At 56.9% G+C, this 12,851-nt stretch overlaps 5 protein-coding genes across 5 annotated transcripts; 2 read left to right on the forward strand and 3 right to left on the reverse strand.

Annotated features, from left to right (window-relative positions):
• Positions 1–677: 677 nt before the first annotated feature.
• QBC33DRAFT_542411 (uncharacterized protein) lies at positions 678–1,938 on the reverse strand. Its single transcript, XM_060428269.1, has one exon. It carries the CDS (start codon positions 1,888–1,890, stop codon positions 1,153–1,155), a length of 738 nt encoding a protein of 245 aa, XP_060282500.1. The 5' UTR covers positions 1,891–1,938; the 3' UTR covers positions 678–1,152.
• Positions 1,939–3,852: 1,914 nt separating this feature from the next.
• On the reverse strand, positions 3,853–4,956 carry QBC33DRAFT_115702 (uncharacterized protein). The gene has a single exon (XM_060421940.1). The coding sequence runs from the start codon at positions 4,636–4,638 to the stop codon at positions 3,934–3,936; it is 705 nt and encodes a 234-aa protein (XP_060282501.1). The 5' UTR covers positions 4,639–4,956; the 3' UTR covers positions 3,853–3,933.
• A 2,885-nt stretch (positions 4,957–7,841) lies between these two features.
• QBC33DRAFT_560192 (uncharacterized protein) lies at positions 7,842–9,589 on the forward strand (the record flags this gene model as incomplete). The annotated part of the gene is made up of 2 exons (XM_060430037.1): positions 7,842–8,011; positions 8,062–9,589. 2 exons carry the CDS (start codon positions 7,842–7,844, stop codon positions 9,587–9,589), a joined length of 1,698 nt encoding a protein of 565 aa, XP_060282502.1.
• Positions 9,590–10,138: 549 nt separating this feature from the next.
• Positions 10,139–10,515, forward strand: QBC33DRAFT_560193 (H/ACA ribonucleoprotein complex subunit 3; the record flags this gene model as incomplete). The annotated part of the gene is made up of 2 exons (XM_060430038.1): positions 10,139–10,319; positions 10,478–10,515. 2 exons carry the CDS (start codon positions 10,139–10,141, stop codon positions 10,513–10,515), a joined length of 219 nt encoding a protein of 72 aa, XP_060282503.1.
• A 172-nt stretch (positions 10,516–10,687) lies between these two features.
• Positions 10,688–12,744, reverse strand: QBC33DRAFT_542421 (putative 20s-pre-rrna d-site endonuclease). Its single transcript, XM_060428270.1, has one exon. The coding sequence runs from the start codon at positions 12,358–12,360 to the stop codon at positions 10,891–10,893; it is 1,470 nt and encodes a 489-aa protein (XP_060282504.1). The 5' UTR covers positions 12,361–12,744; the 3' UTR covers positions 10,688–10,890.
• Positions 12,745–12,851: the final 107 nt, after the last annotated feature.

Here is a 12,851-nt window from a genome sequence, read left to right on the forward strand (position 1 = left end):
CTCCACGTTTGATTTACCATATCTGGACATCGGGGGGCCAGGGGCGACGTCACGATGCATTGTTCGGCGTTGGGAATAAGATGCGTTCTCGGGATTATGCGACTGGACTGGCAAGGATGGAGGAGGCTACAACAAAAACAGACATATTCCATGAGATACTGCGTTGCGTTGCATTGAGCCTATTCTCGCCTGCCTGCTTCTTCTGCATGACATAGACATCAATTTACTCCATGTAGATTCGGCCGCCGTCATCATAAAGCCGTCGTCGCGCCCCCATCGCCGTTGCTATGTTATCCTCCCTAAAATAGGCCATCGTCACCGCCCTCCATCGCCGTAGCTGCCGCTCCACCCACGCCCCCGTCCCCAGCCTAGGTTCTACGCACACAATAAACCCCCCGGCGAGAGAGAAGGCGGCAAGGACTGCCAGCTAGAAGGAGGCCTAGGAGGTCCTGGCCGAGCTGGCTGAGGACTGGCCGTCTGCGAGGACGGCCAGGGAAGACGCGATTGACGCGATTGACGCCAGTGAGGACTCAACGGTGTTGAGCGAGGAGGCGATAAAAGCGAGTGACTTGGGGGGAAGTGAAAGGCTGTACGAGCGAACGCGCTAGCCACTGCATTCCCCTATGCGCCGTTGGATATCGAGATCTGGACGGTTTTGTAACGAGAGGCCCTCTTGTCCAACGTCATTGCTTGCGCGACTGCCCCGGCCAGGCTTGACGGCGACGGGTTTAGCTTGACGAGCTTGTTGAGGACGTTGATCTGCTCGAGATGGCGTATGCTGGAGCAGATGCGTACCAGGAGGCGGATGTGAACGTTGAGGCCGCGGCGTGCGAGGAATACGCTATTAAAAGAAGCAACGCCGGGCTATTTTGAGAAGGATAATGGCAGCAACGACAGGCTATTTTAGGAAGGATAATATGGCCACGGCGATGGGGCGGCGATGGGGCCGGTGATGACGGGCTATTTTAGGGACGATAACATGGTGAGGCCGCCGCCATGCAGGAGGTATACACAGACTAGATGTACGAGCTTATTTCCTCCTGTCTGCTTCCTCCACATGACATAAACATCAATTTAATCCATGTAGATTCAGTCGCTGTCATCATAATCCCATCGCTGCCGCCCCTCATTGTTGTGGCCATGGTATCCTTCCTAAAATAACCCAGCGTCACTGCTTTCAATGGCATACTCCTCGTATGCCTGCGCCTCAGCGAGTACCTCAGCCTCGACATTCGCATCCGCCTCCTGGTATGCGTCCATCTGCGCGTTGTAGTCGTATCCCCCGTAGGCGTCTGCCCCAGCGTACGCGTCTACCCCAGCATATGCGTCTACCCCAGCGTAGGCTGTCGAGTCCGCGCATGCCCCCCAGTCGGCGCCATCGTAGTAGGCCCCCTGAGCAGACAGGTCCTGCGCAGTGTAGGAGTCTTGGCCGACGTAAGCCTGCTGATCTGCGTACGTCGGCTGTGCGGAACAGCCCTCTTGGCCGGTATACGCGTCCTGCCCGGGGTACATTTCCTGGCCTGTGTAGGCTCCCTGCATGGGAGCTGTCTCCTGGCCCGTGTACATCTCCTGCCCGCTCGCAGCCTGCATGCTTGCGTAATTCTCCGATGCTGGAAACGTCCCTGCCCCCGCAAAGGAACCCTGAACGTCGGCATTTTCGGTTCCGGCGTACGTCTGCTGCGGGGTGGGCAGGTCCGCGACACCGCCCGTCTCCACAGATCCCCCTGCGTATGTCTGCATCCCCGCCTCCACCGTCGTCCCGGTGCTGCTGTCCTGGTAGTATCCGGCTCCACCAAGCTGCATATCCGCCCCGCCAGAAGCCCCAGCCGCCATTTTGACCTCGGTGTAAGCCGAGATCGACATACTGGGATTAACGTTGCTCTCCGCCATCGCCGTGCTGGAAGCCCAGGTGTTGTTGTCTGCAACGGCCGAGTTCTGGATCATCAAGTTATTCCCAGCCACGGCTGTATTCTCCACCGCGGTCGTGTCTTGTACATCCCGAGTCCCAGCATTCCCGAAACCGTCGACGACCTCCAACGAAGTACCCCCATTCGCGCTTCGAAACTCGCCGGAGCCGACGGCGACTGCATTGGAACCCTCGCCGTTGGCCCCGAGAGTACCACCTGCTTCTTCACAGACACCGCGTTCATTAGCATACTCCGCATAGCCACCTCCGCCCGCCTCCCGGCTAGCCGAATCGCTCCCTTCGGTTTCACGTCCCTCATACAAGTCCCTATCATTGACCCATCCGCCCCACGCAGCGATACCGCCTCCTCCTCCCGGACCGCTCGCCACCGGCTGGCCCATTGGCCTTGGCCCACCACCCACGGGCCCGCGCCTGGCAGGAGGAGCCCCCAACGGACCGCCGGCGGCAGCAGGCCTTTGCACCGGTCTCGAGGCCGTGGGTGGACCACCAGCAGGCATAGGCCTGGCAGCCATCGGCACCGGTCCAGCGGTCGGCCTTCCAGCTTGGAAAGGGGCCCCGGGCTGCATGGGTTTGGCCACAAAAACAGGCCCGCCCGCTCGTGTCGCGGCGGGAAGGGGCCGCCCTTGGTTATTCGCGGAAGGTGCAGGATACTGCACCACAGTGGCAGGGTAGCCCGGAGCAGCTTGCGGGTATGAATAGCACGCCGTCGATGCCGGCAGATGCGGGCCAGCCTGCGGGGGCGCTGGACCAGCTTGCTGGCGAGGAGAAGCAAAGTTGGAAAGCCCCAGCCTCGACGCCTGTTCCTTGAGCTGGTTGCCCAGATTCTCTTTCTTCTCCTTCGTGAGTAGCGCCGAGGTCAAGTCGCCGGCCGCACCCAAGGCAATCTTCTGCCCGGCCGAGAATTTCGCCACCCACCCCTGCTTCTTCGATGGTTCGGCTGGCTTCGTGACCGAATTCTGCGCAGGGTTTTGTTGCGGTGGACCTGGATACTGCCCCTGGTCGTGTGCTGGTCGCAGCCCTTGATTGGGGTTGCTGGGCATGGAGTTGAAAGAGCTGGTCTGTTGATTGGGCGGCGGTTCAAACGTAGGCTGCACTGGTTTCTGCACTTCCAGCGAGACGTATCCGTTGCGCATCCCTGTCTGGAACTGCGTTCCTGTCTGGGGCAAGTAAGTCCCGGGAGAATATTCTGAGTGCTGGGATCCTGTTAGCCCTGGGCTGGATTGAACTTTTGTGCAGAGAACAAGGTTGAAGATCATTCCTTACAACGGTTAGGTTTTGAGGAGCACCAGACAATGGAGTTTGGATGCTATGTGAAGATGCACTGTATCCTTGCGTTGTTGGTAGGTGAGAGGGATATACCGCCGTCGATGGAGGAGCTGCTTGAGGTGCTTGGCCATGTGCAGCAGGAGGCCTGTCTGTGATGCTTATGTTTGCCATGGCGACTGAGAGACCACCCCCCGCAGGAGGTCGTTGAACCCAAGACGTCTGTCCAAAATCTTGTCCCGGCTGGGCTGGGTAGGACTGACCAAATTTTTGCTGGCCAGAGTATGCCATGTTAAGATACGCGACTTTTACGTGGCGACAAGTCTACGAGGTTGACCCAAAAAGACGTTGTTGTTTCTGCCTTGGCAACAAGTTGAAACAGACATGGACATGGAAGTGAAGGTGGGAAATGGTCGGGTACCAGCCAGAGCCTCAGCTGGAACCCATGGGATACCTGGCAAATGCGGCTGAGTTCAGGGGTCTGTGTTCGTGCGAGCTTCATTGGATGATGAGGACAGCCACCATGCTGGCGAGCAGCAGGCTCAAAGTCTAGACCCTTGAGAGGCCGGCACGAGCAAGAGACACGTCACGGTGGGCAATAGTGCCGTTCAATTGCTCTCAGGTGAGGGAGGTTTGAGTTCTAGGTACACGCGATGAGTACACCGCCGAGAAGAAGATTTTTCTCCTTGCCAAAGACCCCTGAAGTCATCCACAGGTCCTCATGGGCTCCCCCTCCAACCACATCACAACGCCACAACCGCGGCTCCCAGACCAGCCAGTGCAAGCCCAGCCCAAGCAACATCTCTCGCCACCGACGACGCACCCGAGCCCCAACCCCCGCCGCCACCATGACCAAAGCCAGCAGTATTTGCGTTGTGAGTCCATGGCTGACCATGCCCAGAGTCGTAGCCGTGAGATCCCGAACCCGAGTTTTGCTGGTGCTGCTCCGAAGCACCGCCCTTGGAGCTCTCTTGGCTGGCAGACGAGCCTGTGGATGTAGGTGCTGGTGCCCAGACAACGTGAGTCGAGTCGACGGAAACCTGGCTTGGCAAGATCACAGTCGTCTTGGCGTCAGGGCCCATGATCGTGACAGTCTGGGCGACATCCCGAGCCGTAGCTCCAGAGGTCCCCGAGGGCTTGAACAAGTCGGACCACTGCGAGGGGTGGGTGACAATCACCGTCTTGGTGACAGTTGCGGTTTTGCTTGCGTCCCGCCGCTCGTACCCGTCGTGGCCGTAGCCCTCGTCGTAGCCGTAGGAATCATCTCCATAGCCGTAGTCGTCGCCGTACCCGTATCCCTCGTTGCCGTAGTAGCCAGCCGGCTCGCCGTACTCAAGGTCGTCAGCTCGACGCTCGACATTGGATGCTGCAGCGACTGCGGAGCCGGCGCCAGACAGGACCGCCAGGGCGACGGCGGGAAAGGTGACGAGAGCAGTGGTGGCCTTCATCGTCGTGGTAATATCGAGGAGCAAAGACCGAGAAGCGACAGAGAGTTGATCGAAACGACAAAATGAGAGGTGGGCAAAGTAAGGATGTTGATAGGCGATGCTGAGATATGCTGTGTGTGCTCGAGAGATCTGGGATCGTTGGGGGATGGTGTTGGGAGGAAGAGAAGGTCGAATATCCGGGAGGGAGAGGAGCTCTTTATACACATTCTACCCCCTTACAGTTCGAGCTTGGATACGGAAAGGGGAGGGCCCCGGAAGGGGATCAATGATATCCTGTTGAATAGATACCGTCCGGAAACCATATACGGCAAGAACGCTGATCAATCAGAGCCGGTGGTCGAGAAGTTGGAAAAGTCCAGAGCTAGGTACCTTCGGGAGCTGAAGTGAGAAATCCCGAAGAGGGTCTCACTTTCCAATCTTGTTAGCATCTCCGGGTCTGGCCCAGGCCCCTTCGTGAACAATGGAAGGGCAATGGGTAGGTAGGTAGGTAGGTATCTTACCTACCTAAGCTAGGTCCACCAGGTACCGAGTATGGTCATCGGCGGGATGCAGAATACTGGACGGGAACTCGCCATATAGACCGTACCATTTGGGCTGTTCCGAAGTTCTCTTGATGTCCACATAAACTGCCCCCCCAAGCCGCTCAGAGCTTTGACTTCTGCCCCTCTTCTTGACCTCGAAATATATCTAGGCGCGGTGAAAGTCGGCTTGTCATTTTCGTGTTGCCGCATTCCCCTCGGCAACCCCATTCTCATCTCCTAAACGGGAGGAAGCTTCGAGTTTCCTCGACCCAAGTGCCGAATCCTCTCCAGTAGGAAGTGACGCTTTTTAAGCATTTGTCAGTACATTGGCATGGAACCTGCTAGGTGAGGCTGGACCGTTGGACCCGCACGGGTGGCTCGAGTTCGGGTGGTAGGGACGGGAATGGGTCAAACTGCACTAATCTCCGGCCCTCACTGCTGAGGCAGGCACGCATGTCGAATTCATGGACGGAATGGAAGATGACTTAGGCAGACAGTGGGGCCGTTCCCCATCTCAGGTCGCAGCTGAGGCAGACGGAAGGAAAGAGTCCCCTGGAGATATCTCTGTGGATCCGAGCCGTGGCCTGATGGATACCAAGGTACCTTCGAAAAGAGCCCGGTCAGGAAGACGGGACGATGGTAGCCGAACCTGGCCCCACGCCTTCCATGTTCCCAGATATGCCCAAACGGGGCAACTCTTCGGGTGGCCTAACTGAACCCAGCGTCGGATCCTAGGTTCGGTTACCTAGGCTACCTACTTCAACCCTGCCACTATCCCGGAATATTGACGGAAGGCACAATGCGGTGACCCGAGTTCTGCTCAGCGCGACTCGACCTTGACTGCGTCTAAAACTCGACATTGACATCCCCCTGTATATATCAGGTAGCGAGATCCTCCGAGCACCCGGACGCAAGTACATACTGAAAATGTACTCCCGTCGTACAAATAGCTTTCCACCGCAAGGCGGCATTGTCTAGAGCTTTCTCTCATGCAAGGGAGCCTGATTAAGTTCTACCCCATGTAGCTAGTATTAACTTTCTTTATTAAGACTACCGAGTTCCGAGACGGTACTGTTCTGCCTCTGCCGTTAGACGAGAAGCGTCTGCAAGGAACTTTCAAGTCTCTAAGAACCACAAGGTGCTCACTATAGGTAGTTGCGTTCAAGATTACATACGTCAATTGGCCTATGTTATGTTCGGGCTCTCAGCTTGAGAGTCGTACTGCCTCGCCGGGTCAAGATGGGACGGGAGTGTCGTTGATCAACATCCGACGGCCCTTTGGACTGGGTATTTAAACCGAATTTCAGAACCATCTGACATCCGCCTGCAGGTACCTTAGGTATTAGAGTTTGCCGCACGCCTCCTGCTACCAGGCGGAGCCGATTTAGATTTTGACGTCGTGAGAGCGTGCCCTGTGCCTTGGAGCCGAGTGAAACCGCCCGACTTTACGATGGATGTAACGAGGTAGGTACCTACCTACCTCCCTGGAATTCCCGATGTCGCCCGGATATCAGCCTCTATGGAGCTCTTGATAAGCAAGGTTCTCTCGAATTCTACGAGTCCCGTCATTTACTTCATTGGGTAGGTACGAGGAAGAGGGTGCCGTGCCTGACACCTACCGTATCCAACCTACCTAACCTACCAGTTCCAATGGCTTCCACACTCGGATTCCCATGTTAGATGAGACTCAGGTAAAGATAGAAACGGGTACCTGGACTTATGGCGAGGCGGGGGCGGCTATCGGTAGGTACCTAGGTAAGTAGTTCTTCGTGTAGGCTGTACATTCTGCATGGAGTGTTAGGCTCAACCTTCGGCAAGATACAACATAAATGAAATTCACCCTAGAGGTAATCGGATACCTGCTCGCCATTCGATGTGAAGTCGAGTCTTGCTACGGTGGGAGCTGAAATGCCCCTAGAGGGTGAACCTATGCCCGTTTTCTGGGCCTCAAAATGGCCCAACGGCCCGTACTGTTAATTTGCTATCTGCTGACCCAGGTCGCGAGCTGGTCTGTCCCATCCGTACCTCAGTTGAGGTGATTAAATAATCAAAGTCTATTGCCGTTATGTCGTCACGTGGCGGCCGATCACAACCTGAGTTTGAGGCCTTTTTGTTGGATACGGTGTGTGGGCAGCCTATTAGTGTCGAGAACGGCAGGGCCCCCTCAATCGACTGAAGCCAGACGGGCGTCCTCCCTGCAAAGTCTGCTCCCAATCAGCAACTCCGTAGCTGCAGGTCATGCTAGCAATACGACCAATACTAAGCCATTGGCCAGGCAGTAACTGCGGCTCGGATCAGCAACAACCAAGTGGGCTAGTCCTTTGCACCCGGCGAGGCTCCGGGATAACTCGATGCCGTTGGCTGAAAAGCAAGGTGCATAGGTGACTGCATGACCCCGGACGAACAGGAGGAGGAGGCCGCCAGTCCCGGCCGGGAATTGGCACCTCCAATGCAGCCTCGCACTTGATATCCCACATAATGGGCCTCATTCCTCCTGCATGGTCACACACCAGCGTCATATAAAGAAGGCTCACCCTCCCAATGATCTTCCCCCCCTCTCCTCAGCCTCTGTTCTACTCCCACTATCTCAGCCCCTGGCTTGCTCTCTCTGAAAGCCCTTTTTACCTCATCTACTGCTGATTACTCGAGGTTCTTCGTCAGAGGTCAATTATCTCGGTCACAATGGCCGCGAAACCTTTCATGTCCTCGACCTGTCTACCGAAACCCTTGAGTTTCACATCGGATGACGATGATTGTACACTGTACAGCGATGTTGACAGCATGTACTCTGTCTCAGATGTTTCTGCCAACTCGTCTGAGTCTTACAGCGCCATCGACACACTGCCGACCTTGTAAGCTCTGAAATCATATGTTCTAATACCCCAAACTGACTTGAATGCAGCCGTCTAGCTGGGGTGGATGGAGACAAGCCAGCTGTTTATGAAGCCTGGAACGTCTATCTGTCGGCGGACCTCAAGAAAATCGTCTCTGGCGTCAAGGTCTGTGGCATTAGCGCCTTTCAGCGATATCGTCAATTCCGCGGATCGATCAGCACCACGTCGGAGTTATATGATCAGGGAGAGCTGTCGCAGATGCACCTCGATACTCTGAGCGAATACCATGCCAAGAATGAGCGTACCTGGGCTTCTCGCCTCATCCGCGGACCCGCCAGAAGCTACGAGGACGACATCGACCGCCGTATTCGCAAACTTCCCGGACCGGTTCAATCCGAGATTAACCAGCTCTTGGCTGACCGGGAGAACGCCTCGAGCAATCGTTATCACAACCGTGCCTGGACGGTCGTGCTGATGCAGGAACAGCTGCACTATCGGTTTGCCGACGCCAACCCCACAGCGGTCAAGAAGCACAAGGTGCGCTTCTGGAAGAATCCGGGCAAGGGCACTTGTCGAGACTATTTTATCATCATCCGCGGCACTGAAGGCCGACCCGTCAACGACGAGAAGGGCGTGAGAGCATTCAAGAGGTTCGGGAATCCGTGGAAAGATGCTGATAAAGCCGAGTGTCGGGAGAAAGCTCGGCAAGGCAAGATCAAGCGGACTGTCGACCGCATGAAACCCAACCCGCCAGGTACTCCACGGCCGTGGGGGGAGCCATCTCCAAGATCGCCTAGAGAGTCTCATTTGTATGCACCCCCGCCTCCTCGACCACAATTCATGGTCCCTGGCTCGTCGCACCGCCCTCCAGCCTACTCACCGGCCCCTGGATATTTCTGCCCACCTGCGGCTCCGACGCCTCCCGTCAGCTATCCACCCCCTCCTGGCGCGCCGGGTGCTGGGGGTGTTCCACATCCGACTGTATATCCATACCAACACCAACAACAGCCAACAGCTTCTCGACTACCGCCTACAAGGCCTTCCGTCACATATTACTCGGCAGGCCTTACGCAGGACCCCCGTTTTGGTCATCCACCAACAGGTCATACGTTCTATAACTATCGGGCCCCGACATATTTCAACCCACGTCCCATGTACACCCCCGAACGATACTCGTTTCAGCCACCCCCTGTTCCAACCTTTTCGATGACACCCGCCGTCTCACAGCCGCCGCCTACACGACCGGTACCATTCTCGGATGTGAGGCACACCAGCGGGTTCCAAATCACGGACTCCCAACCACCAGCGGGCGTAGATCACGCCGAGTGCTCCGGTATCAGCTGTGCCATATGCAGGCACCGTAATCCCACGAACCACGGCACCGACCCCGCCCGGCCCCCGTCGCTGCCTCCAGCACCGGAATCCTGCTCAGCGCAGCCGTCGCCACCACCGCCGGGCCGCGGTGTTCCCTCGCCCTTGGGACTCTACCCAAGATGGCAGTCTGCACCCGACCTCCGCCGGTTCTCGGGTGGAGACGCTGGGAATCTTGTCAATTCACCTGTGCCGGTTGAGAAAGAAGAAGTTGCGGATAAATAAAGATTCTGGGCTCTAACCAGAGGCGATGATAAATACTGAGATTGCGGTTAGTTGAGGATTGGCATGAGGGATAAGAGAGGAAGCTCCTGGAACGTGGTTTGAAATGTCTTATGAATTATCTCCTTGGGTATTACCGCTTAATTTATGATGACTCTCCTTTTCGGGAATTCAAGAAGACGAGATGGATGTACCGCAGTAATGGGCCTGGGAAAGACGGCGGTGGGAAAGACCCTCTTGACTCAGAATTTCCTGAATTTTGTTCTGTATTTGTTAGGGATAAATTGAATGAAACATTGAAGACGCCTTGGATGATTATGAGGTTGTGGTGCAGGTGGTTATTCTGTGCCTGGTAAGGGGAGCCAATCACAGCGAGGATTCGCCATACGGTCTGTGCGGCTCCACCCCATCGGCCAACGACGGGAAGAAAAAAAAATAGCGATTCGACAAACTCCAACATCATCAAATTCAAACCTCATTACAACCGCCATTCGTCGACAACCGATCGGACACACTACACACACACATACATACACACACAGACAAGCCAAGATGCATCTCATGTACAACCACGACCCGTCAGGGAAGCGGATCTACACGCTCAAGAAGGTCATGGACGGCCAGGTCACCAAGTCGGCGCACCCGGCCCGCTTCTCGCCCGACGACAAGTGGTCGCGCCACCGGATCACGATGCGCAAGCGCTTCGGCGTGCTGCTCGCGGCGCACAAGGAGAGTGAGTCTCGGATTTCCTTCTCTTCTTCCTTTCCCTCCTGGCTTGCGCGTTTGCTGACGGTTTTTGGGGGGTGATGTAGAAGAGTCGAAGATTGTGCTTGGGCCCCAGTGAACACGATTTGGGTGATGGTGGTGGTGGGGAAGCTGACGCACGCTTAGAGGGGGAGACTCGGGACTGGGATATGCGGAATGGCTGATGGCTTTGGGCGACTGCCCGTTTTCGAAACCAGCCGGAGCGGACTCGACTTTATGAGGCGAGCTAGATTGATGGGTGGCGGAGAGGGGTCGCGATCGATACCCTGGAGGCGAACCGGGCTATGTGCCAGGCCAGGGCCAGGGCATGTCCACGAGTATTTGTTCGACGGCGTTCCGGTATCAAACGGTGTTTTGCATAGAGGAATACGGCGGAACGCAAGGGAAGGAAAACAAGACACATGTCGACTGACAGCTCCTCATCTATCGTGGTATCATTTCTATGTGGACTTTTGCCATTCCTGCCCGACATGCATATAGACCTGATTTTCCCGGACCACCATGCCCTTGGCAACCCCACTGAGGTGCCCAGCTCACGCCTACCTCCGCTTCTTCGCGTTGACATCCCTCCCCGCACCAACTCTGAGCCTCCCGTTCCCACCACTCCGGTGCCCGCTCAGCAGGTTGGGCAAGTAATCCTCATCCATCAGATCCCTATACTTAGTCCTGCTATCCTCCTGCACTCTCTTGGTATACTCCTTCTGGTCTTCAGCAAGGAGAAGCTCCTTCCCCCATCCACTCCTCCCGCCGCCAGTGACGGCTGAATTCTTCCCGCTAGCGGACCCATGCACCGGCTTCGGGATGCTGTAGACGTTGCCACGCTTGTTATACTGGAAGTTCCGACGCAGGTGCAGCTGGACCGTCCCATCGGCGCGCGTCGAGCACGACGTCCGCGTCAGCGTCGGCTGGCCGCACTTCGGGCAGAACTGCTTGTCCTGCTGGCGCGTGACTGTGAAGCAGCCGTGGCACCGGAGCACCCACGTCTTGAGGTGGGTGATGCGCCGCAGCGCCGCGCCCGTGCCGCCCCCGCTCCCGGCGCAGTTGAGGTTCATCCGCAGCGACACGTTCTGCATCGCAAAGTCCGACGTCAGGAGGCAGGCCTGCAGCGTCTTCTGAACGGCCGGCTCCCGGCCGGCCGGCGCGAGGCCCTCGCGTGCTTGGTGCTTCTTGATATTGGATGGCGTGATCCAGCCGTCGCTGTCGGAGTCGTCGTCTTCGGCCACTTCGGGGGCAGCCGCGTCTTCTGCTACGGCGGCGTCATTCTCGGCTGGCGAGGTCCCGAGGACGAGGTCCTGGACTTGTGATTGTATTTCCTCAATCTCCTCATCGGCATGTTTTGGGGTGTCCGAGGGGGCGGAAGGGGCAGAGGGTGCAGTGTCATCACCGTCCGCGATCTCCGGCCCGCCCGCGACCGCCGTCTCCGCTTCCGCCGCCACCTTGTCGCCTTCGACCTGGGACGCGGATGGATCTGTATTATCCCCTTCCGCCTTCTCGACTGTACTCTCAACCCCTTCCTTGGCAGGTGGCTTGCCGTTGACGGTCTTCTGCCCGGGCTCCCGCCTCAATCTCCAGTCGCCATGATTCCGCTCGCACTCTAGCTCGTATGTCAGGGCTATCAGGTGGAGATCTGGCCGGCTGAGGACCTGGAGGTCGCCAGTCTTGCGAGCAAACTCAGATACAAACTTGATGCTCTCAGGTCGAGGGTTCCGAAGTTGGAGGAACGGGACTAGGGATGTCTGGAGGCGGGAGCGGGTCGCTTCGTCGCGGATCTCGGAGATGACGGCGGGAATGGTGTAGATGACTTCTGCCTGTGCGAGCAGAGTAGATATGGCCACCTCGTTCTTGATCAGTGGACCCGTATCAACGACCAGGCTGTGGATCGGCTTAGGCGTTGCGGTCGTCTCTGCCACGGCAGTCGGCATCGGCGTGGTCGTCGTGGGGTTAGGGGCAGTAGCCGATTCGGACGAGTCCGGCGCCGGGGCGGCGCCTTCGGGTTGGACTGTCGCCATGGTTTGTGCTACGAAATATTCCTGGGAGAGAATAACCGAAATGTAAATACACTATCTCTGGGCATAAACCGCTTCAGTTCTGTTATGTTAAGATAAATTTGGTGCGTTGGGCATTTGAGGCTTGCGAAAATTATGGCGGCGGTTGTGGGCAGAATAGAAGAAAACCAACGCAAGTCTGGTCCACCCCACCATTTTAGTGGGTCAAAGATAAGCTGATATCACAAATCCTGCCAGATGGCCAACAGCTGCTTTCGCCGTCGCCGTCGCCATCGCCGTCGCCGGTGCCGCCGCTGTCGCCAAACCAAGGTCGCCGTTGTTGTCGCCGTTGCTGTTGCTGTCGCCGTTGCTGTTGTTGTCGCCGTTGCTGTTGCTGTCGCTGTCGCTTGTTCTGTAGCAGCTGGTCTGTAGCATGCTCCAACTGTCCCAAGATTTTTGGCGGCCCGGAACCCTTGCCCAGCATAGACCTAGCCAAATGCCCCTGCCTGCGAAGA

Source organism: Phialemonium atrogriseum (assembly GCF_030411735.1).
Source record: "Phialemonium atrogriseum strain 8032-3 unplaced genomic scaffold QBC33scaffold_16, whole genome shotgun sequence".
In the NCBI taxonomy this organism is placed as follows: domain Eukaryota; kingdom Fungi; phylum Ascomycota; class Sordariomycetes; order Cephalothecales; family Cephalothecaceae; genus Phialemonium; species Phialemonium atrogriseum.